At 45.6% G+C, this 27,891-nt stretch overlaps 1 protein-coding gene across 9 annotated transcripts in view; it reads right to left on the reverse strand.

Annotated features, from left to right (window-relative positions):
- Positions 1-27,891, reverse strand: part of ARHGAP24 (Rho GTPase activating protein 24) — a 383,497-nt gene that overhangs the window by 43,342 nt on the left and 312,264 nt on the right. For 7 of the 9 annotated variants that reach the window (XM_048509403.1, XM_048509402.1, XM_048509411.1 and 4 more), the window contains one exon: positions 19,704-19,826. In XM_048509403.1, the coding sequence (XP_048365360.1) occupies positions 19,704-19,826 (123 nt within the window). Of the gene's footprint in view, positions 1-9,285; positions 10,376-19,703; positions 19,827-20,365; positions 20,372-27,891 lie in introns of those variants that run through there. The other 2 variants (XM_048509407.1, XM_048509404.1) reach the window with 2 other exon arrangements.

Consider the following 27,891-nt stretch of genomic DNA (forward strand, 5'->3'; position numbering starts at 1 on the left):
AGACTGCTCAATGTGGAGGAAAGTTCCTGAGACTGGAGAAAGGCTTTGGACATGATCCAAAGGAAAGGTGGGATATAAGTATTTTAATGTATTGTCGAAGGCTTTCACGGCCGGAATCACTGGGGTGCTGTGTGGTTTCCGGGGTGTATGGCCGTGTTCTAGCAGCATTCTCTCCTGATGTTTCGCCTACATCTGTGGCTGGCATCTTCAGAAGATCTGATAGTTGGAAAGGAAAGCAAGTGGAGTATATATACCAGTGAGTAAAGGTCAATAGGTGAGGGCATCTGAATAGGAGTGGCCTGGAAAGTGAGTAAAAATGAAGTGTAGCATGTGAGTAACAATGGAGATAGCAAGGTCAATAGGTGAGACATCTGAATAGAAGTAGTCTGGCCTTTGATCGTCTATAGTCATCCTGTGCCTGTGTGGAGATAGCAAGGTCAATAGGTGAGACATCTGAATAGAAGTAGTCTGTTCCCTTTGATCGTCTATAGTCATCCTGTGCCTGTGTGGAGCTGATTAGTCACTGTCTTGACTCTAGTGTTTTTCAAAACTGGCAGCCAAATTCTGTTCATTTTCATGGTTTCTTCCTTTCTGTTGAAATTGTCCATGTGCTTGTGGATTTCAATGGCTTCTCTGTGTAGTCTGATGTAGTGGTTGTCAGAGTGGTCCAGAACTTCTGTGTTTTCAAATAATATTCTGTGTCCAGGTTGGTTTATTATGTGTTCTGCTATTGCTGATTTTTCTTGCTGAAATAGTCTGCAGTGCCTTTCATGTTCTTTGGTTCGTGTCTGAGTGCTGCCTTTTGTGGTTCCTATGTAGACTTGTCCACAGCTACTAGGGAACCCAGTAATGAGTCAACAGAAGCAGAGGCAGAGGCTGAAGAAGCAAAGGAGTGCTCGTATTGCAGCAAGATATGGGAAGATAGAAGTGTCTGCATCTGATGAGGATTAACTCCTTGCAGAATCCCAACCCCTTGGACAAGGCTCTCTATAAAAGCCTTGCTGTGAACTTGCTTCTGCCTGGGTCCAACAAGTGTGTTTCCTGTTGCCTCCATGTGCCTGGTCTACTGCTGATTCCCAACCTGTTTATCTGATCTCCTGTGCCATGACCTGTTGAACTGACCCATGACTACGCCTTCACCTGCCTTGACCCATTGGACTGTCGTCTGACTATGCTCTTGTCTGCCGCCTGTTCTGTCCTGTGAGACTGGACCTGACCACACCTTCACAGCATTCCACACCTGCCTGCCTGCAGCACACAAGTTAACTGAAAGTAATGAAAGTGACAACAACCCAGTTCTGGAAGGAACTAGTTAAAGTAGAATTTAGGGAGAACAGAGAATAGGGCAGAGCAAAAAAGTCAGCACAGTGTTGCAACAGAACAGGAAACATTCTCTTATCCTTTGTAGAGGTTCAGAAATAAGTGAGTAAGCCCAAAGTCACAGTTTCATGCTTTACTTGTTTCCAGCTATGTCAGCACTTTTTGAGTGCTCTTACCAGGGTTTTCTTACGCACATTGGGGAAAACATGTGACTGCAATAAAGACAGTCAATGGTTTTGCCTTTGCTATATCTGTACAAAATAATTTTGCAGAAATGCACAGAGACAACAATTCAATGATCAAGAAAAGGCAGAGGCATAGCTTCAAGGGGACGGGGGAAAGGGGGTGCGGCGCACCGGGCACGTGTCCCTGCGGGGCGTGGCAAGGGCATGGCAGGGGCGTGGTGGGGCATGATGAGGGCATGACGGGGGCATTCCGGGGCGGGATGGGGCATTCTGGGGTGGGACAGGGGCGGAGGATGCACCAATGCACCGGGTGCTTTCCCCCCTTGCTACGCCTCTGAGAAGAAGGAACACTTGAAGAAGCTCTAGAAGGCCAGTCCAATCTCTATTTATTTATTCATTTATTTATATTTTTATCAAACCCTACATGCAAAGGTCTCAGGGCAGGTTACAACATTAGACTCATAAAGTCATAAAAACTGATAACTTAAAAACAAGTACAACTTGTATAACAATAAAACCTGTTTAAATTCAGCCTATTTCATATTCATAGCACTGGGATATGTCCTTTCTATTATGGAATCCTTTGCCTGTTGATTTAAATTCCATGGTTTGGTTTAGTGAATTAAAACACAGTTGATGACCAAAACAGGATTTAAGGTTGAAAAAAGGTGAAATGTCTGGGTATTATGTTGACAAATATGAATTGTATGCTATTTCAAAATAATTATGTCGAAACATGGAATGAAGTAAAAAAAAAGATTTGGTAAGGTGGAAAAAAACTTCAGCTGTTGTTGCCGGGGAGAATTTCTGCGATTAAGATTAATGTTTTACCCAGAATGTTATTTTTGTTTCAAATAATACCTGTGGTAATAAATGATATTCCATGTAAACATTGGCAGAAGAAAATATCACACTTTTTTTGGTAAGGGAAAAAGCCTCAGACTAAATATAAAATCTTACAAGATGCAAAGCAAAGAGGACGATTAAATTTACCTGACCTGAAATAATATTTTGCTGCCTGTTGCTTGGTTTGGTTGAAAGAATGGGTTCTCTTGGGAAATAGAAGATAGGTGGAACTAGAGTGTCATGATATGAGTTTTGGATGGCATGCCAATTTATGGTATAACAAAGTTAAAGTCAATACGGATTTTAAAAATCATTATATTACATATGTCATTCTGAGAATATGGGACTAATATAAACCTAGCTTGTGTCTGAAAATGCCATTGTAGTTCTTATCACATGGTGCCTTATACGTATAAAAACTATATTTGGGAATAGATAGTTTACATACTGTGATATACTAGACTTTTCTCAAAGGAGATGCAAAATTATATCAAGAGAAGGTTTAGCATCAGAAGGGTATACATGTCATTTGTTTTTTTACGCACAATTATTAGCATGATTCAAAGCCGCCCAAAGGTCACATGGTTCTGAATATTCGAAGATTGAATTTGAAGTGGAACAATGTAAGAATGATGATCACGTTATTACCAAAATGTAGAAGTTTCCACTGAAATTTGAAGCCGAGGAAGAACAAGTGAAAGACTGCATGATAAAATGGGTGAGTCACTTTGGGTATAATATGTAAATGGATCAATGGGAGAATATGTAAAAAAAATACCTCCCCCCAGATCATTTATCTTTTTTCAACCCCACAACCTGTTTTGGTCATCAGTTTGCTCTGGTGCATTTAGAGTTTTTTCCCCCCTTGCTCTTTTTTCAAACAAAACAAAAAAAATTAAAAACTAGATGAGAAGCAATGATAATTAACAGGTCAGTGATCTGTGCAAAAGGAATTTAACTAGTCCTCTGAATAGGAAAGCTGTGTATTTGTCAGGCCCCTTCTGCACATGCAGAATAATGCACTTTCAATCCACTTTCAATGCCCTTTGCAGCTGTGCAGAATAGCAAAAGCCACTTGCAAACAATTGTGAAAGTGGATTGAAAGTGCATTATTTTGCATGTGCGGAAGGGATCTTAATGTTGTAAACTAACATTTTGGAATATCCCACCCTTGTGAACCTTACATATTTATTTTTGCAGATAAAATGCCCTCTATTGATTTAAGAGAGTTAGAAATATCTTTAAAAAAATAGGACAGAAATACACAAAACAATATCACTGAAACACAAAACATTGCTTGACGCCCCCCACCCCGTAATATTTTGGATATTTGATGGATGTGTCACCTGAACAGAACTCTTCCAAGTTGCTGACTCTTTTGCTTTTATCAAAATTCAAGGACAACTCCAAAAACGACATTCTTTAGCATTCCTGGTGTGCCGATTCCCAATTCCAGAATAATAAAAAACACATACTGAGCCTGATGAAAACCATCCCAGAAGCTGAAGGGAAGATGTCCCATTGGCCTCTGTCCTCCCCCACCAATAAACTTGAATTTAAAATGTCTTACACATGGAGAAAATGCAGCTGAACAAGTTGCCAACGAACAACAGTAAACAGCCCCATGACCCCAACACAGATTCTTGACTTTATGCCCTAAAGTTTTCCTCTGGGTTTATTCTTGAGAAAGAAACCATCTTCCTTGAGTCCATAAAGGGTTTTTCTGCCCTTTGATATTGACAAAAAAAGAGAGTAGATACGCGTGGAATTGGAAGAGGACACCTGAGCAAAGAGAAAGAGGGTTTATCTCATCTTTGCACAATGTACTCAGGCCTGGCAGTGATTCCTGACTGTATCAAGGATGGGTGAAAGGCCAATGCAGGTCACCCACATGTGTTGTCTAACGTGAACAGGGACATTCACTGCATGCACTCCTGACTTTCCTCTTGACATCACCATGGAGAAAAACCCAAAGGAAAACTGAACTCCTGAACCACCGTAGCTTTCAGAATTGCGGATCACTGTAATCTTAAATATGTGTGAGTGTGTGGGGGAGAAAACAGCTGATAGCCTAGCTTCTTTAGGAAGCGCCTTGGGCAGCTACATAAAAAAGTGAAAGAGTGTGAAGGGGACGGGAACCAACTTCTGCAAGTTAATCAGCTAATCTTTTCCCCCAAGTTCCAAACATTCCAGGAATAGTTATAAGTGACTCGAACAGAATAGAAGCCGAGACCACAGGCCAGATGGGAGACAGCAACCTCTGTGATTCTTCTCAGGGATATATTTTAATGAGCCCAGTGCCAGTGACCAGGTGATTGGCAGGTAATTCTATCCCACTGCTGGAAAGCTACTCTACTAGCATTTCTGCCATTTCCCAGTAGTTTTTCTCGTAGCTAGCTGGAGCTAAAAACATCTGGCTTCACACACATGCTCCAGAACAGGGGTAGGGAACCTGCGGCTCTCCAGATGTTCAGAAACTACAATTCCCATCAGCCCCTACCAGCATGGCCAATTGCTCCAGAAGAAGCATGGTACACCATGTGGTTTATTTATTTATTTGACTAATTATGCCGCCCACCCCCAAAGGGCTCTGGGCGGTGTAGAGGAAATAAAATACCATTAAAAGGCCATATCTATTACAATCGAATAATTAAAACCAGAAACAATTAAACACAACATCATAACAAAAACCTAACAGCAGATGGTGACTCAGAGAAAGACCTCCTACCCCACCTGGGAGGAGATTGGGCACAATAAAAATGGCAACTAGATATCATGGTATGCAGGGGTTGGCTGTGGTGGCACATCAGTGACCAGCCTCCCCAAGGCCCTGATGAACTGTCCAAGGTCCTGCAGGGCCCCGATAGCCGAAGCAGTGTGTTCCACCAGGCAGAGGCCAAGGCAGTAAAAGCCCATGCCTGGGTGGACACTAGTTGCATCATTGAGGGGCTGGGGACCACCAGCAGGTTGGCCTCCGCAGAACACAGAGGCCGAGTAGGGACATAAGGGGAGAGACGGTCCATAAGGTATGTGGTTGACAAGCCACTGTTCTCCCACTCTGATGTGTCTCCTCTGTCAAATATGTTGCCCCATTGCCCTCATCACCTTTCTAACTAGTTCCAATGTCTGAGAAAACAATACTGGCAACACAGGTGAACACAAGGTGAACAGCAGCAACAACCGGAGGCAACAGTGAAGGGTGAGAACAGAAGTTCGTCACATCTTCCCAATACTGAGGACAACATGGAAGTTGAAGTTGTGCTTCTCCGAGGTGAGAGCCTCCACAGAATCAAGTGCCTACCCAGGTCATTTACATCAGTGGTTCCCAACCTTTTCAGGATGGTGGCCCACATGTCTAAATTTACTTTGAACAGTGATCCATTCATTACTGGTCCAAGGTTTTTCAGTAGCCTAGATAAACTATGATCTTGGCTCCCTGTCAGACCTGTGAATCCACTCAATGACCAGCCCTGGATTTCATGAATCAGAAGGACGATGTTTTCTGAACTACTTCAGTTTGAAGAGAGCGGTAGGGATACGAAAGGGGAAGGGGAGAGAGAGAGTCAGCAGACAATGGAGTGATAGGCAGGCATCTTGACCAATCCTTGGAGTACAATATCAGTAGCAGCTGAAGAGGACTGCCATGAAAAGTTTATGTTTATAGTTGTTCCACCAACGATTTCTCAATTGAGGAGTGCTTTTCACTGATGCTATATAAGCATGGAGTACTGCCATTTTGTGACCCATGGCAAGTGCTTTCTCAATGAAATGCATTTACAAGATCCCTGCTGATTGCTTGGCAGTTCATAAGCTATATTTCAGAAGTCCTGATGAAGTGCCTGCATTCTTGGGGTGCTATACAACAGCATCTCGGCCTTGTATGGAACTGCAAAGGGATAGCCACATTAGCCTGTCTTGGCAAAGTAAAACAAAAGTCCAGTTATCTGTCTGAAGATGTGATCTATTACCCACAAAAGCTAGTGCAATTGGACTTTCATTTTACGTGTAACTGTATGTCTTTCTTGGGGGTACTAAACAGCTTGCTGTGCCTGCCATTCTGCCAGTTTTTTGGGACTGCCAAATGTCTACCTGTGTCAACTTGTCAAGTGAGAAAATCAAGTGATTGGAAAATTGTGACCCTTTCTCCTTTCTGGGAAGCAGAATCCCACCCCTGACAGCCAGGATCCTGGAGGATTCCATCATAGTTGATCAGAAAAACCCAAAAGTTAAAGCAAGAGATGTGTTTTTTCATTGCAATCAACAGAAACAAGGAAAAGAAAGAATCTAAATGCATGCTATAGCAAAAATAAAAAAAACTGTGAAAAATTAAAGACAAAAACAAACCATCCACCAATAACATCTAACACTTTCCCCCGTTAGGATGCCTGGGCATCCATTCCAGGTGTCCCCAGTTACTATAACTGTGGTCAGTGACTTTAAATTGGCCTGCTGGCCTTTGCTAGCCATGATGGTCAGGAATTGAAGGGGCACATGATGAGCCTCAAATCTACAAGCATTTTGCCTCCATCGACAGGTGCCCTTAATTGAAATTATCTGTAGAGACCCAACAAGATGACCTGCATCATGACATTTTTATGTTGGGGTTTGAGCAGGGGTGACCGAGTGGTAAAAAGATCTTCATGCTATAGTGAGATCTTGCAGCTATAATGAACAGTGTGAAGAAAATGTTGATACAGTATGCAGCTGTGATTAAAAATGAAATCTCCAAGCTGGGGATTAATAAAAGGAATTGGTAGTCTTCTATACAAGTACTGGGTCATTAGTGACCTTGGTCATTAGTGACGTCACATCGTAATATTTACTAGGTAGACTATGTTCACTGGGTGGTTTCCCAGTCATCTATGCTTTACCCCCAGCAAGCCGGTCATACATTTTACAAACCTTAAAAGGATGGAAGGCCGAATCAACCTTGAGGTGGCTACTAGAAAAGGGGAACAGGCCAATACTCTATTGACCCTCTATAGCAGTGGTTCTCAACCTTCCTAACACTGCGACCCTTTAATACAGTTCCTCATGTTGTGGTGACCCCCAACCCTAACATTTATCCATTGTACAGATGGAGAGCACTGATGCAGAGAGTTTTAGGCGACCCCTGCGAAAAGGTCGTTCGACCCCCAAAGGGGTCCTGACCCCCAGGTTGAGAACCACTGCTCTATAGTCTATGGTACAACCTCATTTGGTATACTGTGTACAGTTCTGGTTGTTGTATCTCAACAAGGATATTGCAGAGAAAGAAAAGGTAGAGAAGAAACCAACCAACATGACTATGGGGTTGGGTCGCCTTTACTATGAGGAAAAACTGAGGAGTCTGAGACCTTTCCATTGAAAAAAAAGATGCCAAGAGAGAGATGTTATTGAGGGGAATTTCACACATCCCAAGAAACCCCATTGAAGGTTGCCCAACGCAAAATTCAAGGCAAGCTGGGAGTCATGACATCTGTAGGGATTTCAAGGGTAATCAAGGAGTTCTGAGATGATTCATGACCTTTCTTGGAGGACACAGGAGACTTTTATTCATCTCTAGCTTTCATCTTCCTCGGGCAAACTGGCCCATCCTACCAAGCTGTTGCTGCCAGCCACAATCTCAGAGTCGCGTAGGACCCCCCAATTAAGGAAGGTTTGCCCAGCTGGCATAATCACGGTTTGTCCTTGAGATAAATGATTGATGCCTGGTACAATCTGCCTTCCCCAGCAAAATGCCCACCCACCTGCAACAGCAGACACGGGAAACGGCTCACCGCCATTGACTTATCCTTCCATCTTTTATTCAGAGAGCTTCCCAAAAGCAATAAAACGAATGACCGTAAAAAATAAAAAAGATGTCATCAAAACCGCTGCCCCCCCCCCCGCCCCCCCGGAGACACGACCCAATATACAGTTCCCTTGGCCGGCCTGCACAGGCCGACGATAGATGATTTCCTAGATCTCAAGTAAAAGCGAGATCTTCAGATCTCTCCTTTCTCATTTGGGACAATGCAAACAAACCATTGTCAGCTGTAGGGAATGAAAGATGTTCTTTCCTTGAGCATGAAGCTCTGAGCATGACTTTTCCACAGAACCTCCATATTCAAAGGCATGCTGGTGTTGAATGCCTGATGCTCAGAATGGTTAAAAGGGTGATGCCTTTGAGTCAAGCTCGAGAGCCTCCTGGAAGCCCCTGACGCTTGGGAACAGAATTCTCATTCCCTTACTGTCAATCTGCAGGGTTCTTACATTCACAGCCTCTTGCCTCACTCCCAACTCCTTCCCAGAGAATGTATATTTCCTTCTCCCACCACCACAGCGGCTGAGCTAGGCATCCAGGCACGCAATTACCATAGCCAATGAAAATCTTACGCATTCATTAAATGTACACTATGTTAAGGAGAGCGGGGAAAGGGGCAGGCACCCTCTGTAAAAATATGCTCTGCAGCAAGCGAAGTCAAAATACAACCCACAGACAAAAAGCAAGCACGTAAAACCAGGCTGCAAAAGGAAAGGATCAAACGCGTGCAGCAAACCTTGAGCTCACCAGACATCTTTAGAGGCAAATGTTTCAGTTTCTAGCTCTCCTCCCCTGCTCGCAGATATATCTGGCCACTTTTTCCAAGCTGCGGTGCAACTTGGTGTTCTTGGGGTTGTTGTTTTTTGTCAGCTTGGAAAAGCTGTCACAACTATTACTCATTCTCTACCTTCTTTAATGTTCATTCACAGAACGCCACATGAAAAGACACCCAGTAACCTTGCACCAATAAATCAGAGAAGCAAAATCCTGGCCAGTAAGTGTTGACGTCTTTTATCGTTTCTCAGCCTTTGTTCCTGAATTTCCATTGAACACACAACAAGGCTTCTTTCATATCCCCCGCCCCCAAGTTTGAAAAAAAAAATGATTTAAAAACTTACACAGGAAAAAAAAGTGACAAACTACGCCTACCTTTGCGGAAGCTAAAACACCGCTTAATTCTCCTGTAGGTAGTTTTGGGAACAAAGGGGGATGCTGTTAAGGCACCTGAGGCACGGACCCCCGTATTCCTGTCTTCAGGCATCATACAGGCCGGAAATACACTCGCAAACCAAAAGCAGGTGGTTAAAAGCACTCCGAGATGACAAGCTGCTATCAATCATTGCTATTTATTTCTATTTGGAGCAGCATTTCCCGTGTCGGACCTCGCAAACTGTGATCTCCTTTGCAGGTTTTAGCTATCGAGTTATTTCAAAAATGAACCAGGGTTTTACGATCCCTTCTCAGCTAGGCATTTTCAGATGGTTTTCCTTTCCATCGTGCCGATTCCTTCCCCTGGAGCTTCTGATTTTATTTCCTGCTGATCGGCAACAAGGCAGTGTCATTAGAAATAATTTCGACAGAAAGGTAGATCGTCCGTTCAGGGCGTCTTGCGAGGGGTCCTGCGGCACAGTTTCGGAGGCTGGCACATCTTCTCGGCTTGAAGTGCGTGGGGTGGAGCAAATGGGGAGGGGGAGCACAGATTCCACTGGGAAAGGTCAGCAAATAGCACGAACAGAAGATGAGAACAATGACAGAAAAGGCCCCCAAAGAATTGCCTCGAATGCTCCTTGCTGGCTCCTTTTGATCTCCACAGCATCTCCCCAAAGACTACATGTTGTCCATTATGGATGCGCTTCAAAAGGCTCTTTCCACCCCTAATTCTTATGCGTGAAAATGTTCTTTCTCTGGATATTTGGTTAGGTTTTCGGGATGATTTGCTGCTGCCCCTGTTGCCTCCGACTCTGGCGGGACACTCATCGGTCCAGGTGGCATCGGCCGCTCAGCTCCAGCACCAAGTTCCTCGGCATCTGCTAAAGAATACACGCCTCGCACAAAACACGCCGGTGCCGCTATCTTGCCTGTCCAACTATTCTCAGCGGAAGCGCTGCTGCTGTTGCTGCTGCTGCTGCATTTGCCTTCTGCTCTAGCCCACTGCATGCATGCAGCAGGTGCGAGAAAACACAACGCTCCGGAGGCACACGGCAGCTTGCACCACTTCTACGGTGCTGGTTATTTCTTTCAAAAAAAATGTTGACTTTGAGTTGACTTCAAGCGACTGTCACGTGTGGCAGCTTAAGAGCCCTTCTGCCTCTCACATGAGCTCCTGGCTTCCCCGCTACCCCCCACCCCCTCGCCATTAATCTCAGTTGCTCCTCCGTCCCTTGCAACTTCCATGTTATTTCAGTTTTCGTGCTCTGCAATCAAAGCTCTTTGGCCCTATTATTAACACCCCCAACACAATGTCATCTTCTCAATCTAATCAGGGGAGGAATTTAATTCGTAGACAAGCAAGCAGGGAATCACAGCCTTCGTTCTGAGGCGGCTTTTGTGTTTTCTCTGCAGTTGCCCGTCTCTCCCTCCCTCCTCCGGCTAGCACAACTCCACACTGTAGTTTAATAAACTGGTTAATCATTGGCAGAGCTGCCGGCTTTGCGATCTCCACAGATACCCTACTCTAGGCAGAAAGGTCCACCCTAAATATTACAGCTTCACCAAAGCTTGCACACACTAGTCTCGTGCCTAACGTTTCAGGAAAAGAAACCTATCCTTCGACCCTGCGGGATGGGATTGTGCATGGATAAGCAACGGCACACGTTCTTCTTCCTTCACCTGCGGCATCGTAAGCCACGTTTTCCAAAAGTCACACACAATTTGCCATACGCGTCTTCCCCCTGCCACCAACCACCAGCCTCCACAGCAGCCTGTTGCTTAGTGAACGTTCTGTTTTTGATGGGACTACAGCAGCAGGTGGGCTGGCACACACGTATCACTCGTGGTCGTTGGCAGTATCATCAACACACGAAATGGCCTTGTGCAAGCAATGCCATGCGGTGACCCGGACGGCCCAGGCTAGTCCAATCTCATCAGATCTCTGAAGCTAAGCAAGGTGGGGAGCAGCCGTGGCGTAGTGGTAAAGAGCAGGTGAATTCTAATCTGGAGGAACTGGGCTTGACTCCCCGCTCTGCCGCTTGAGCTGTGGAGGCTTATCTGGGGAATTCAGATTAGCCTGTGCACTCCCACACATGCCAGCTGGGTGACCTTGGGCTAGTCACAGTTCTTCGGAGCTCTCTTAGCCCTACCCACCTCACAGGATGTTTGTTGTGGGAGGGGGAAGGGAAAGGAGTTTGTAAGCCTCTTTGAGTCTCCTGCAGGAGAGAAAGGGGGGGGATTAACCCAAACTCTTCTTCTTCTTCTGCCTATCTGAACAAACAGGCAGGATTTCTTTTTGAAAAATGGCAGGATTTTTTTTGGGGGGGAGACAGTTAATTTATGATAATATAATCACAGGTGTCAAACTCGTGGCCCTCCATATGTTATGGACTACAGTTCCCATCATTCCCTGCCAGCATCATGCTGGCAGGGGATGATGGGAACTGTAGTCCATAACATCTGGAGAGCCGTGAGTTTGACACCTAGATGATTTATTTAACAGTCTATTGAAATAACTGAGAAACAAAACAGAGACACAGTGGGGATGGCAGGAGCAGAACTCAATCAAACTGTGTGGGTGCACACATGCGCAAAAAGCCAATTCTGTGGACCTTTACGCACTCACAAATGGGTCAATGAACAGATGAACAGTCCACCCAAAAATCAGCTCCGTGTTTGAGACTGGCGAACAGGACGTTAGCCGAACTGGCAGGTGTTGAACATCCCTCCCTACCTTGGAGGCAGACCACTGGTTCATCTCGTTCCATATTATTTGCACTGAGCAGCAGCAGGTCTACCCCATTCGAGGCATAGAAAGGTTTCTCCAAATACCCCAAATCCCTTTTAAATGGACATTCTAGAAACTGGACCTGGCAATCATGCACTCAACCACTGAGCTCTAACCTCTCTGCATTCAGCTCCGTGGGACAAGTAGTGCCAGTCTGTTTCAAAACCAGAAATTAAACTAAGTCAAAAGGTGGCCCCTGCACAGGTAACAGAGGAGGAGAAACCTGATGCCCACATACCAAAGCCTACAAACCCGATGCCTGCACACCACAGCATGCTAGAAATCCATGTTGGATGACACCCAACATCACTTATTAAAACATGTTAAGAGTAACCAATTAGATGCCTCTGGGCACTCACAAAAGATATACTAAAGAGGATTTTCTCTGTGGACTCATTTCCACTGCTGCGGTTAATTGTTCTTCTTATGCTTCGTTTATGCCATTTATACATTCTATAGCGTTTATACACAACGAATGCAAAAAAACAGCCGCAAAAATGCACTAATTTTCGTGGGGAAAATTCAGCGCAACCGAAAATAACGTTGGGCATGCATGGGGACATTTCAATCAACAGGGTCAGCTTTCGAAATTCGGGTTCTTCCTTACTGAGCACACGGAAGCTTCGTGGAGTTTCTCCTGGTCATTGCCACCAATAAACGTTGTGGTAGTGAATTACACAGGTTAAAGAAGTGTCAAATCATACCCGCGATAAACTGAAGGGAGGAGCCATTTTGGTGGTGCAAAGTATGGTCCAGCTTCAGTCAATTTATGGTAATCCTGTACAGTCTTCAAAGCCAGCAACAAACCTGTGGTTTGCCATTTCCTGCTCCTACACAGCAGTCTTTGGACATCCGTGGTGGCCTCTCATCCAAGTACTGACTATGGCCAACCCTGCTTAGCCTTCAAGCTCTAATGAGCTCCAGATAATATGGGCTATTCAGGATGCTATATATTTCCCATACTGGAGATCAACTGCTGTTAAGTTTGAAGAATGTCTTGGATCCAGTTCAGAGTCCAGGACTAAACTGATACAAAAAGAGGTGGACATATAGGGGCTTTCCCCACTGACAGAGTTGAACTGGTTTCTACCTAGGTTCGCCTCAGTGAATCCCCACTGCCACCGAGCTCAACATTGTTTTGTCTCACCTTGATCCCCTCAGAACTGTGACATCCTTGTCGCAGTTATGAACTACACTTTTCTGCCGGAACAAGGTCGATACCGCTTCGAAGCGGGGAAGCATCGAAACGACACCTCATCCGTTCAACCAATCACGAGCCACTTTTGTGGCATGCACAGAATGGGAGAGTCATGGCGGGCAGAAAGCGCATGTAACTTAAACTGTAAAAACTGTAAAAAAAGAGAACGCTCTCGTTTCCCGCCGTAACACAAGCGCCAATCACAATCAAGGAGCGAAACAGGCACCAAGATGATCCTGCCCACTTAGCTCAGTTCCAGGGGGCCAACTCAGTTGCTGTGGGAACAGCCTGGAATCGCCCTCCACTGAAAGGAACCGAGTCGACCTTAGCTCCCTTCTGTAGTGGGGAAAAGCCTCATAGTGGCATAAACAGCGCACATATATTGGCCTCAAGACAGGTTGAAAATGCAGTAGCCAAAGCTTGGACTTCTATCTTGACCTGGCTTAGCTTCCAAGAACTGATGATACTGGGCCAGCCTGGGCCAGGGGATTGTTTTAGTTTCACAGAAAAGAATAAAAAGAAGTCTAAAGCAATGGAACAGAAATGGAGAACACCCCAATAGAATTTCTCAATTGTACTCACGCAGCCAGGGGCGTACTGCCCAGGGGACATATGGGGTCAAATGTCCCCGGGATGCAGCCATTTAGTCATGTGGGGGTGGAAAATTGCCCCCCACACTGCTCCTCTCACCCCCCAGGTCCATACACTGATTTCAAGACCTGGTGCAAAAAAAGTTGTTTGGTTGTGGTGGGGGAGGGCTGCCTCCCACATCAGGATGGGTGGGGGTAGAAAACCCAGATTTTGCACTGGACTACGTTTTCCCTAGACACACCTCTGCACGCAGCAGGGATGGTGTTTATATACCCTAAGGCCATGGTGGCGAACCTTTGGCACTCCAGATGTTATGGACTACAATTCCCATCAGCCCCTGCCACGGCCCTAAGGTGTGTGAGATGTAAGCTTAGGAAGAAAACAAAGCTGCCAAGAAGACCAGAAGTGCGTGCTGAAACTGAGGGAAACGGGAGACAAAAATGAGGTAAGTCATTTCAACTCAGCCCTAATAATCAAAAATGGCATGTTTGACAGGTGAGTACCACACCAAGAAGAACAAACAAGCATTTGGGAACCCATTTTCCGCGCACCGCGCACCTTAGTGTACTTCTTTCCTGGTTTCCTAATGAAAGTTAGGCCTGCTGCCAAAATATATCCATTAGAACAGAAATCTAAAACCACTCAACGCCATTGTGTTCAACAGCAGAGTGGATATCATTATTAGCTAATGGATTTTCTCCATATTTCTTCGATATGATGACTCAGTGCTGAGTTTCTAAAAAGGTACAAGTACTTTAAAAACCATTTGCAGAGTTGGCATAATTCTAAGGAACACACTGTCATGGTGGTCAGGGTTTTTTTTGGGCTCTATATAATTGCATATCAGGTTCTGCGAGATGTTACCACCATTGGGGAATGCTCAACAATGCTACATTCATGCAAACGTAACACTGACTTTTGGGGTGCGTCTCATGAACTCCACAGAACTGGAGTTAAACTGTGGAGTTAAACTCCACAAGTCACAGGATGTAATGATGGCCACCAATTTAGATGGCTTTAAATTTTTATTTATTTACTTCATTTATGCTATTTATTTCATAGAATCATAGAGTTGGAAGAGACCCCAAGGGCCATCAAGTCCAGCCCCCTGCAATGCAAGAAGACATAATCAGAGCACTCCTGACAGATGGCCATCCAGCCTCTCTTTAACAACCTCCAAAGAAGGAGACTCCGCCACACTCCGAGGTAGCGCATTCCACTGTCGAACAGCCCTTCCTGTCAGGAAGTTTTTCCTGATGTTTAGGTGGAATCTCTTTCCCTTCACCTTGATCCCATTACTCTGGGTCTTAGTCTCTGGAGCAGCAGAAAACAAACTTGCTCCATCACCAACACAGCATCCCTTCAAATATCTAAACATGGCTTTCATGTCACCTCTCAACCTTCTCTTCACCAAACAGAACATCCCCAGCTCCCTAAGTCTCTCCTTGTAGGGCATGGATTCCAAACCTTTCACCATTTTGGTTGCTCTCCTCTGGACCCGTTCCAGCTTGTCAATATCCTTCTTAAATTGCAGTGCCCAGAACTGTTCACATCAGGGATCTAAAATGGTTTACATCATTCTGCTATCCTCCATTTTATTCTTATTACAACCCTGTGAGTAGGATGGGCTGAGAATGTGTGACGGATCCAGGGTCACACAGCAAGATTCCATGGAAGAGTGGGGATTTTAACGTCCAACTCAGCACCACTGACTGTAATTTTGGAAAAATAATTTTCCTTGCATCTAGTAGATTTTTACTTCACTCTTCCTCTAAGGAGTACAGGGTGGTGTATATGGCGCTCCCTTCTCCATTTTATCCCCATAACAATTGTGAGGTAGCTGAGGCAGAGACACGATGACTGCTCCAAGATTATATTGTGATCTTCATGGCTAACAAGGTGTTTAAGAACATAAGAACATAAGAACAAGCCAGCTGGATCAGACCAGAGTCCATCTAGTCCAGCTCTCTGCTCCTCGCAGTGGCCCACCAGGTGCCTTTGGGAGCTCACATGCAGGAGGTGAAAGCAATGGCCTGCTGCGGCTGTTGCTCCCGAGCACCTGGACTGTTAAGGCATTTGCAATCTCAGATCAAAGAGGATCAAGATTGGTAGCCATAAATCGACTTCTCCTCCATAAATCTGTCCAAGCCCCTTTTAAAGCTATCCAGGTGAGTGGCCATCACCACCTCCTGTGGCAGCATATTCCAAACACCAATCACACGTTGTGTGAAGAAGTGTTTCCTTTTATTAGTCCTAATTCTTCCCCCCCAGCATTTTCAATGGATGCCTCCTGGTTCTAGTATTGTGAGAAAGAGAGAAAAAATTTCTCTCTAAAATTTTCTACCCCATGCATAATTTTATAGACTTCAATCATATCCCCCCTCAGCCGTCTCCTCTCCAAACTAAAGAGTCCCAAACGGTGCAGCCTCTCTTCATAGGGAAGGTGCTCCAGTCCCTCAATCATCCTCGTTGCCCTTCTCTGCACTTTTTCTATCTCTTCAATATCCTGGGCTTTGAACCCTGGGCTTCCAGATCCTAGCCTTACAGTCTACCTACTACCCGACAGGGGCTCTCAGTAACAGCTCACAGTATTTGGTCAGTGGCAAGGTTTATAAAAAAACCGTTACTCATTAGGATTCAAAGAAGAAGATGCAATAAACCTCACAGTGAAAAGAGAGACTCTCCAGTATATAAGAGTCAAAGTATTTGGATCCCCATACTAGGAAATAAATACTACTGAAGTGTTTCTAGATCCAGTATATCTTTCACAAATCAATAAGCCCGTTCAGCAACAGCGGCTACAGCGTTAGAATTGGCAGGATCAAATCCTCATTCTTCCTCGAAGCCGACTGTGTGACAGTCCCTTCTTCTCAAAGAAGTCTAAGTCACAGCGGCATCGAGAGGATAAATTGGGGAGGGGAACATTCATGTTTGCTGCCCTGAAATCCTTAAGGGTGGGATAAAAATGTAATAGGTAAGCCCTGGAATTAATAGAACCGTTCCTTAGAGTGTGATAAAGCAATTCCATCCTCTCTGCTGGGACAAAACATGTCAAGATCCTGTGAACACCTGTTGATATGTCAGCTTTTCCTTTGCTCTTGGAACTCTGGGATGCCCCTGACATGGTTTTTTTTAATTGCCGCATGGCTATGGAAGTAGTTGTCATCCCACCTAAACTGGACTGGCTCACCAGCTACTACCAGCTGGTAGAGTAGAGGGCAGGCAGATGATAATTCAGCACTTCATATTGCCATTGCTGGGTTCTTGCCAACGTGGTGTCGTGGTTAAGAGCAAATGCACTCTAATTTGGAGAACCAGGTTTGATTCCCCACTCTGCCACTTGAGTGTGCAAGCTTAGCTAGTGAGCCAGATTAGCTTGTGCACTCCAACACATGCCAGACGGGTGATCTTGGGCTAGTCACAGTTCTTCGGAGCTCTCTCAGCCCCACACCCCTCACAAGGTGTTTGGCTTTTTTGGGGGGGAGAGGATTGTAAGCCTCTTTGAGTCTCCTTACAGGAGAGAAAGGGGGGATATAAATCCAAACTCGTCTCTTCCTCTTGCCATCTGGGGGCATAGGTCTTCTTCTCTGACTGCCATCCTGGAACCAGCAGGCACTTATTGTCACCTGTAAGGGACCAGTGGGTGGCTGTTGGTGGTATACGGTTGCAATGCCAAAGCCTACCTTCTTACTTGGGCAGCAGCCCACCTTGCTAACCTTTAGGTAGGGTCTACCAATCTTGATCCTCCTTGATCTGAGGTTGCAAATGCCTTAGCAGACCAGATGCTCGGAAGCAGCAGCAGCAGCAGGCCATTGCTTTCACATCCTGCAAGTGAGCTCCCAAAGGCACCTGGTGGGCCACTGCGAGTAGCAGAGTGCTGGACTAGATAGACTCTGGTCTGATCCAGCAGGCTCTTTCTTATGTTCTTAGGGTCTGGAGCTCTCCTGGAATTGCAACTGATCTCCAGACTAAAGAGATGAATTCCTCTGGAAGAAACGGCAACTCCGGCGAACTCTACAACACCACCCACTGCTGAGCTCTCTCCCCTTTCATAAACTCTGTCCTCCACCCCCAAATCTGCAGACATTTTCCTTCCTAGAGTTGCTTTCCTCAGCTGCTCACCAGCTCTCTTGCTTGTGGCAAGTATCCAATCAGATGTACAAACGGGTGAATGGGACCTGGACGGAAGCCAATGAGGGTGGGGCTTATTGATGGGGGTCTCCCCAGAGGCAGAGCCCCTCCCGATCCAATGCGAGATCTCCCTGACCCAACCACAATGTGTAGTTTTGGCTGTCCACAACAGACAGCTCGACAAATTGAGCCCGGTCATCCGCTAAAACAGAAAGAAGCTGTTTCCCAGGGGCCCTGAGAAGCACAAAAGAAACCTGACCTTCCTACACTCTCTCTTAAAGGTCATTGCAGCCAGGGTGCAAAGTTCTTTGTGCCACCAGAGTGTTATTTGCACATCAGATTCCTAGTAGACGAGAGGAACGTATTTCAAATGTGTTTCATGCTGCCTTCAGCTGGTGGTTTCCCCCCCGGGTGCATCTAAGATACAGTTGCAGACACATCTGAGGTAGTGACGGGCAGGATTCCAACTGAAACTGTGCCACGGGACAGGGGCCATCTGACAAGGGCTAAAAATTCCCTTCCTCAGCCAAATCTCCCTGCCTAACTTAAATAATGGACTGGGAGTGTTTGTATTCCCTATCGAGTTTCTGTTAACAACGATAATTTTCTTCAAGCCCCCCTATGGTCTAATTGATAAGTGGGGAGGACGATTTTCTAACAGTAAACACAGTTTTCAGCTGCAGCTCTGCCCTTCTCAGTTACTGAAAAACAATACAAACATCGCGACTGAGCTGCCAAACGTTTTGTTTTTGCAGCCAAAAAAGAAAAAAAAACCACCCTGATGACAAGCCAGAAACTCTGCTTTCTCGTATTTTGTATTGATTGTCTCCAGTCCAGACGAATGGCACTAGAAGAAATGTGAACTGGGAGAAATTCCTTCCTGGTCCTAGTTAGCTCTTACTGGAGATACATGAAATGTAAGATTGAGGCCCTCTCTCCAATGGTGCCCATAGTGATTTAAACATGAACTTCATTCCTTTGTTTCAGTTGACATAGCAGCTCCAGCACGGTGTCGTGGTTAAGAGCAGGTGCACTCTAATCTGGAGAACCAGGTTGGATTCCCTGCTCGGCCACTTGAGCTGTGGAGCCATATCTGGTGAACCAAATGAGCTTGTGCACTCCAAAACATGCCAGCTGGTTGACCTTGGGCTAGTCACAGTTCTTTGGAGCTCTCTCAGCCCCACCTACCTCACAGGGTGTTTGTTGTGAGGGGGGAAGGGAAAGGAGTTTGTAAGTCCTTTTGAGTCTCCTTATAGGAGAGAAAGGGGGGATACAAATCCAACTCCTCCTCCTCCTCCTCTTCTTCTTCTTCTTAATTCTGTTGCTTTACTTCACAAGTTTATACAGAATTCTAAAAAATGCTGCAATTTTAGACAGAAGATACTGTATGCTACTGTTAATCTGGAATAGTAAAATACACTAGATATAAACCTTGGGTAAACAGTGGCTGGCAGAGAAATATACATTTGAAAAGTGATGCTTCAAAACATATTAGACAGGTCCTGCCACCATCTCCACTTGAGTGGTTTACAGGGCAATTCTGAACAGGATTCACATCATTCTAAATCCATTGCAGTCAAAGAAGTTAATTTCTACATTTCATTGCAAAACACGCAGTCGGGCATCTGACAAAAAAAAAATTACAGATACAAAGTTCGGGTTGCAGAAAAAGTTCCTCTCTCTTCTCATACTCTTCATAAACACACTCACCTCCTCCGAAAGGCGCCCATATAACCCTGCGGATCGATTTCACCCAATCCTCCATGTCATTCTGAGTGCTGGCCATAAGAAGGTATGTCTCATGATTGGCTGTCATCCGTTCTCTGTCTCCTCCTACAAAAGAAGACGGGCACATGTTGAAGGTGCTGGGCTTCAATGGGGATGTCTGGAGAGGGGTCATCTGCATTCTCTCTTCTTCTTTTGCCATGAAGTCATAGCTGACTTACGGCTACCCTGTAGGGTTTCAAGATAAGTGATGCTGAGAGGTGATTTGCTATTGAGAGCCGGCGTGGGAGGGAGGGAAATGAAATGCCTCCTGCCCGGTGTTCGCTCAGGAGTGGTTCCAACCCAGAAATGTTCAAAAGGATCGCTTGTTTAGCTATTTTCAAAAAAACTAAACGAGACAGACTTGTTTTGGGGGTGGCACCTGTGCAAAGTCCCCCCCCAATGGATTATAGAGCACCCTACACCCGTCTTTCTTGGTCCATGTGGAATGGACCCATGTGGATGGGAGTCCTCACCTGGATAGCCAAGCTATCTTGATCTCCCCAGCAGAGGCGGAGTTACCAGGGGACCGGGGGTGCGTGTTGCACTGAGCGTGCGCCTGGGGGGTGGAAAATCCCCCTGCCCCGCCCCCCCACATACACATTTACCTTCGTCAAACAGTGCAGGCTGGAGAAGCGGCCTGTTCCCTGGGAACTACACTTCCCAGGAGACCTTGCAAGCCCCAGGGTCTCATGGGAAGTATAGTTCCTACAAGGCCGTTTTCAGCCTGAAGGGAACAGGCCGCTTCTCCAGCCTGCACTAAAGTAAGGGGTGGGGGTGGGGGGCAGGGCACTGCGGAGCATGGAAAACACAGAGTGTGCACCGGGTGCACTCTGGCCTAGCAACACTTCTGCTCCCCAGATCTCAGAAGCTAAGCAGGGTTAGCTGCTTAGCACATAGATGAGAGACCACCTCCCCTAATTGGACAAGGTGTTTCACAGAGCTTTCCTCTTGCTTGTGGAGTACAGCCCACCCTACCCCGCACGTGCTCTGCAACAATTCCGCCTCGGTGTTTGTTTCCTTTTGCAGCAAGAACATTTTTGCTTAGAATGATGGTCCCTCAACACAAAACAAATCAACACAGACTCTGTTATCATCTTCAAGATCAACAATGTATGCAGCGGATCTGAGTGTAAGCCCATTGAAGACCAATGTGGAATTTCAACACTTTCACATCCTCACACCCGCCAAGAAGTTGGTCCCCCGCCTCTCCCAAGAGGAACTTCTAATATTTTGTTTTGATCTTTAAGCCTTTCAAATGTGTGGTAAAGAAATCCTGGTAATTTGGAACAAAGAGGGTGTCACTGACTTCTCCTCTACTGTTTCTGGCTTCTGGGGAGGCCAGATTCTTCCCTACCCATCCCCCAAATGGTTTATAAGTCACTGATTCTAGCTGGCTGTCCTCTCCGAGATTCACTCCACTGGTTCAGTAAATAGCGAGATGGGAGGCAGCGTGCTTTTTGATCAGGGCTGATTTTGACCACTCCGCTTCTCCCCCCGCCCTGCAGCTTTGTGCAATCGGCTGGCACTGCCTGGACGTGAGCACAAATGTTTTAAGAACTTTTGCCCAGCAAATGGAAAAACACAGCCATCGAGTTCAGGGGAGGTACAATCTTGCTTTACAAGGAAGAGAGGCAGAACAGTCTGCAGGTTTTTGCAACCTGGACAGCACAAGAAGAGCTTGTCGAAACGAGTGGGGGCTTATTTCCCAAACGATCGAGTCCAAACGGCTTCCTTGAATCCCCTCCCCAGCAGCTAAGCAGATGTGGAAGAAAAACAAATTCTTAGCCAAACTAAAAAAGCAAAACAAAACAGAAACACTCCCCCCTCCTTCCTTTGCTCAGAAAAAAAAATGCTTACGTTTGTGGATTCTCTGAAGGAACTGGAGATGATTTCTTAATTTGGTTGTATTTACAGAAGGTATTATCATTTCTTTCCTGTTTCACAAGCTGGAGATCAACTCTGAAAGGTGCCCAGTGGCTAGTTCAAAATCCTGAACTAAACTGGTACCAAAAAAAGTGGCACATGATCAAAATAGCATATATCGCTGGGGAAAGCAAATGTGTCAAGAGTGCTTGTCCCATAGCTAGGATTCAGGTTCTTGTTGTGTGCTGCAAATCCCCCATGCTTATGCCACTTAAAGCAGCAGCACAGTAACTATGTCAATTTGGAGCACTCTCCAGGGAAGGTAGATCTTCAGGCAGGGCTCCCCTAAGCAGGCTTCATGGCACCCACTGACACCTTTTCTGGAGCCCAGCAAGTGTTTTCAGGAAGTGACCAGAGCCAGGTAGGGCTTTTGCCCAGCAAGACTTCTGACTGCCTATTGGAGGTTTGATTGGCTCTGTGATGCAGCGGCCAAGAAAGCCAATGTGATTTTGGGCTGTAGCAATAGGAATATAAGTGTCAAGATCGAGGGATGTAATTGTACCTCTCTGTTCTGCATTGGTTAGACCTCGCCTGGAATACTGTGTACAGTTCTGGGCATCGCAATTCAAGAAGGATATTGACAAGCTGGAACGGGTCCAGAGGAGGGCAACCAAAATGGTAAGAGGTCTGGAATCCATGCCCTACAAGGAGAGACTTGGGGAGCTGGGGATGTTCAGTTTGGTGAAGAGAAGGTTAAGAGGTGACATGATAGCCATGTTTAGATATTTGAAGGGATGTCATGTTAGTGAGGGAGCAAGCTTGTTTTCTGCAGCTCCAGAGACTAGAATAAGAAGTAATGGGTTCAAGGTGGAGGAAAAGAGATTCCACCTAAACATCAGGAAAATTTCCTGACAGTAAGGGCTGTTCAGCAGTGAAATGCACTACCCCGGAATGTGGTGGAGTCTCCTTCTTTGGAGGTTTTTTAAAGAGAGACGGGGTGGCCATCTGATCGGAGTGCTTTGATTGTGTGTTCCTGCATTGCAGCAGGTTGGACTTGGTGGCCCTTGTGGTCTCTTCCAACTCTATGATTCTATGCAGAATTTTTAAAATATTGCTTTGGCAGCAGCTGCCACCACAGCACAAGGATCTGCACTGCGTTCCTCAAGTTAAGCTATGACCATCATTTTGTTGCTGTGCCCACCATGCCATGTCTGTAATGAGGCTCAAGAAGGTTGGGGAGCCCTGTCCTAAGTGTACAATGTCATTCATTTGCAAAAGAGGCTCCCCTTATGTCCAAGCAGGGAGCAAGTGACAAAGCCACAAAATGGCCCCCAGAGCCCTTCTGCAGCATCCTGTGTGTGTCCCAAGCTCTGCAGACACCAGGAACAAGAACATGGCCCACATGTGGTGGACAAATTGCCACTTGTCATCTTGAGAGGAGTGGTGGCTGTTAAGCTGGATGCATGGAAATCTGGAGGAAACAATACTTATTTCTCTTTACCTGTCCCAAATTTACAGAATTTAGACCTAATTTTTTTCCTTAAGGCTCCAAACTTGGCAGGCCCTTGCCCTCCTAACCCCAAAGTGAATTATCTCCTGAATAATCAGGATCTCATGTTATTGGAAATGGTGGACAATTTCTAGATTAATACTCTGAAATAATCCTCTGGGCTTCCCTCTCTGTATATATTATGTTTGTTCACATTCAACATTCCTCCCAGTTTTCCTTTCTTGTCTATTTTTAATCAGCGTATCTCTTTTTGGTGCCTAATAAAGGTTGCCTAATATAGAGGAGAAGTCGATCTGTGGCTACCAACCTTGATCCTCCTTGATTTGAGATTGCAAATGCCTTAGCAGACCAGGTGCTCAGGAGCAGCAGCAGCAGAAGGCCATTGCTTTCACCTCCTGCATGTGAGCTCCCAAAGGCACCTGGTGGGCCACTGAGAGTAGCAGAGAGCTGGACTAGATGGACTCTGGTCTGATCCAGCAGGTTCTTTCTTATGTTCTTACTGTACTCTCTCTACTTCTCTTCACCTATCAATCAGCAGAAGATGTTGCTTAGTACAGAGGCGGACTGGGCAATTAAAATAGACTTGGGGCAGGGCAAGCTGAGAGATCCTAGCTATTCTGCAAGCCAGCACTGCAGAGCTTGGTGGTGCCAACATGGGTACTGGTACGCCCATGAAAACATGCAGCGGGGAGAAATAATGGGTGAGCTGACAGCAATCATCATTCATGCAGAAGGTATGAGTGAAATGACCCCTGAAGGACCAGCAGAGTTTTTGAGGCTTGGGTCTTCTTTCACCTTACTGCTAATGGCTCTCAAAGCCAATGGGGAAATTTCTCTGTGAGCTGAACGGCCAGTCTGCCCAACTAAGAAGTGAGGGGAAAGAGCAGGGAGCAGGCCTTATATTCCTTCCTTCCAATCCTGCCCCATTCAAATGCCTGCAGAGTTAGATTGCAGCTTAAGGTTTTAGAGATGCCAATTCAGTAGACTAAATAATGGTGAGAAAAGAGGCTCTTATTCTGACCCGCTGTTACTCACTGTGGCATCACAAAGCCTGCCCAAAATCTTAGGGATCAACTACACATTCGGTGTAATCCTCCTCCCACCTGAAAACTTCTTTTTTTGTTGGACAATAGCACTGGGATGGAGGGATTTAGAAAGGAGAGGCAACTATTGAGAAGTAAAAGGATCTTAATAATCTTGTCTGCCTACGATTTCCCCACTCTACACTGCTGCTCCTGACCGCTTCTCCGTTCCCCTGCAGATTTCCACACCCTGTTTGTGGAAATCTGCCTCCACCAGCCTCTTTTCCACTTGCCATCTTGCCATCGGTCTAGATCAGTGGTTCTCAACCTTCCCAATGCCGCGACCATTTAATACAGTTCCTCATGTTGTGGTGACCCCCAACCCTAACATTTATCCATTTTACAGATGGAGAACACTAATGCAGAGAGTCTTAGGCGATCCCTGTGAAAGGGTCGTTTGACCCCCAAAGGGGTCCCGACCCACAGGTTGAGAACCACTGGTCTAGATCAAAGAAGTGGTCCATGAAAATTTCCTCACACGCATCTATTTATTTGTACCTGAGTCCCTGGGACCTGTATCCTTCTGGATAGTGATATTACTAACCTGGAGGACCTCAACCCACGAAACCGAAGGAACACTTTGCAACTGGTTATATTTTATACGTGGTTTGGATTCAACACCAATAGAGATCAAGTTAAACAATAACACAAAAGTCTCTTTTGGCAACGTGTCACGTCCTTTGTTACATAATCCCCTTACACTGAAACACGGCTTGCGCAAAACGCATTATGTTCCTTTATCTTTGTACTAGATAAAGGCCGAGCCCTTGCGCTTCCCAGGAATATTATTCTGCCCAAGATAACCGGGCTTTACCAGTTCAGCACAAACCTGTGATTAATTTTTCTTGATTAATTGCTATAAGCTATTCTGCAAGCCAGCACTGCAGAGCTTGGTGGTGCCAACATGGGTACCTGGCGCCGCCCATGAAAACATGCAGCGGGGAGAAATAATGGGTGAGCTGACAGCAATCATCATTCATGCAGAAGGTATGAGTGAAATGACCCCTGAAGGACCAGCAGAGTTTTTGAGGCTTGGGTCTTCTTTCACCTTACTGCTAATGACTCTCAAAGCCAATGGGGAAATTTCTCTGTGAGCTGAACGGCCAGTCTGCCCAACTAAGAAGTGAGGGGGAGTGAGCAGGAGCAGGCCTTATATTCCTCCCTTCCAATCCTGCCCCATCTAAATGCCTGCAGAGTTAGATTGCAGCTTTAAGGTTTTAGGAGATGCCATAATTCAGTAGACTAAATAATGGTGAGAAAATAGGCTCTTATTCTGACCCATTGTTACTCACTGTGGCATCACAAAGCCTGCCCAAAAATCTTAGGGATCAATCTCATACATCTCGTGTAATCCTCCTCCCACCTGAAAACTTCTTTTTGCTTGACAATAGCAATTTGGATGGAGTGGGATTTTAGAAAGGAGAGGCAACTATTGGAGAAGCAAAGGATCTTAATAATCTTGTCTGCTCACGCATTTCCCCAATTTCACACTGCTGCTCCTGGACCGGGCTTCTCCTCACAGTTCCCCTGTAGATTTCCACACCCTGTTTTGTGGGAAATCTCGCCTCCACTCAGCCTCTTTTCCACTCTCATCTTTAAGCATCGGGTCTAGATCAGTGGTTCTCAACCTTCCCAATGTCATGTAATTCATTTAATACAGTTCCCTGCGTTGTGGGTGGGACCCCCAACCCTAACATTTATCCATTTTACAGATGGAGAACACTAATGCAGAGAGTCTTAGGCGATCCCTGTGAAAGGGTCGTTTGACCCCCAAAGGGGTCCCGACCCACAGGTTGAGAACCACTGGTCTAGATCAAAGAAGTGGTCCATGAAAATTTCCTCACACGCATCTATTTATTTGTACCTGAGTCCCTGGGACCTGTATCCTTCTGGATAGTGATACACAATCCCAGGACCTCAACCCACGAAACCGAAGGAACACTTTGCAACTGGTTATATTTTATACGTGGTTTGGATTCAACACCAATAGAGATCAAGTTAAACAATAACACAAAAGTCTCTTTTGGCAACGTGTCACGTCCTTTGTTACATAATCCCCTTACACTGAAACACGGCTTGCGCAAAACGCATTATGTTCCTTTATCTTTGTACTAGATAAAGGCCGAGCCCTTGCGCTTCCCAGGAATATTATTCTGCCCAAGATAACCGGGCTTTACCAGTTCAGCACAAACCTGTGATTAATTTTTCTTGACATCATATAAGCCACAGTTGTAGCAAGAATTCACAGCTCATTTTTCAGGCCTTGTGGAGCTTCGCCCCTCAAGCCATCCCATCTGCTGAACAAGACCTTCGAGGCAAACACAGACGATTGCCTCCGTTTCTGCCCCAGACAGCCAGTGCTGCAGTTTTTCTGTTGGATTTCTGTGTCACAGACTGCCCTGCAACAAGAACTACTGTACGTTTAAATACCAGGCTACAGAAATATCTTCTTCAGGGCCCAATGTGGAGCTATATGTTTTCGCTGGATCTGTAGCTGAGTCCCAGGCCCCGTGCCCTTCTGGATCATGATACAAACTGTGTCTCCAAATGTCATTTTAAGGCTTGCATTTGGAACATTATGCTTCCACCCAATCCAGCTAACTGAAACACAGCCTGCATGCATCTGATGTACGTGTTACATGTTTTCAAAGTACCCAGAAGGTACATTTTGTATTTTCATTTGATTTTCTTTCAGATCCTGTTCTTTGCCAAACAACTCTGTTGAATCCCATCTAGAATTGCTTTTCATATTAATGCTTAATCGTTTATTTGAATCTCTTCTTTGAGGACGTGTGAATGATCATGTGTAGCCCCCACCATCTTTTTCTCTGAGGATATCAAATTGCCAGCGTGGTGTAGTGGTTAAGAGCAGGTGGATTCTAATCTGGAGAACAGGGTTTGATTCCCCACTCCACCACCTGAGTGGCAGAGGCTCACCTGGTAAACCAGATGGGTTTCCGCACTCCTACATTCCTGCTGGGTGACCTTGGGCTAATCCCAGTTGTTTGGAACTCACAAGAGTCTGTTGTGGAGAGAGGAAGAGAAAGGAGCTTGTAAGCCACCTTGAGTCTCCTTATAGGAGAGAAATGTGGTGCATAAATCCAAACTCTTCTTCACCAACACTTCAAATCCTATGCTTCAGGTGGACTTCCAATGCTGTAGTTATATTTACTTTGAGATGATGGTGGAGAAATACTCTCCACCCAGAAATTCACCCTAATATCCGGTCATTAGGTGCAACTTTTTGTGTTTTCAAGAACTCAGCTCCAAACTCATGCCTGGCAGGTGAGGCTGAAGGAAGAACTCTCAAGGTCCAAGTAAAGAGCACTGAGACTTTGGGTTGTGCCAACAACTCTGACGGAAGCAGGACAATGGTTTACCACCCCACACTGTTACTAAGTCACACCTAGATCCATAAAGCTGGGAAGACCCGAATCATAGAACAAAAACTCTTCCTTTAAGACATGAAGGTCTTCCCCAAGAAAGAAAAGTGTAAGAGAGAGAATAAATTCCTAGAACATGGAGAAGCAGCTCTCTTCCCCATGTCATAGGAATCTTGCTCTTGACTCGGGGGCTCAACACAAGTAACCTTACCATGGTAAGATTACCATAGAGTTTCTGGCAATTATTATAGACTAGCAGTTATGCCCATTTTAAAGTAAAGTAAAATGGGATC

The sequence above is a fragment of the Sphaerodactylus townsendi genome, linkage group LG10, assembly GCF_021028975.2.
Source record: "Sphaerodactylus townsendi isolate TG3544 linkage group LG10, MPM_Stown_v2.3, whole genome shotgun sequence".
NCBI classification, from domain to species: domain Eukaryota; kingdom Metazoa; phylum Chordata; class Lepidosauria; order Squamata; family Sphaerodactylidae; genus Sphaerodactylus; species Sphaerodactylus townsendi.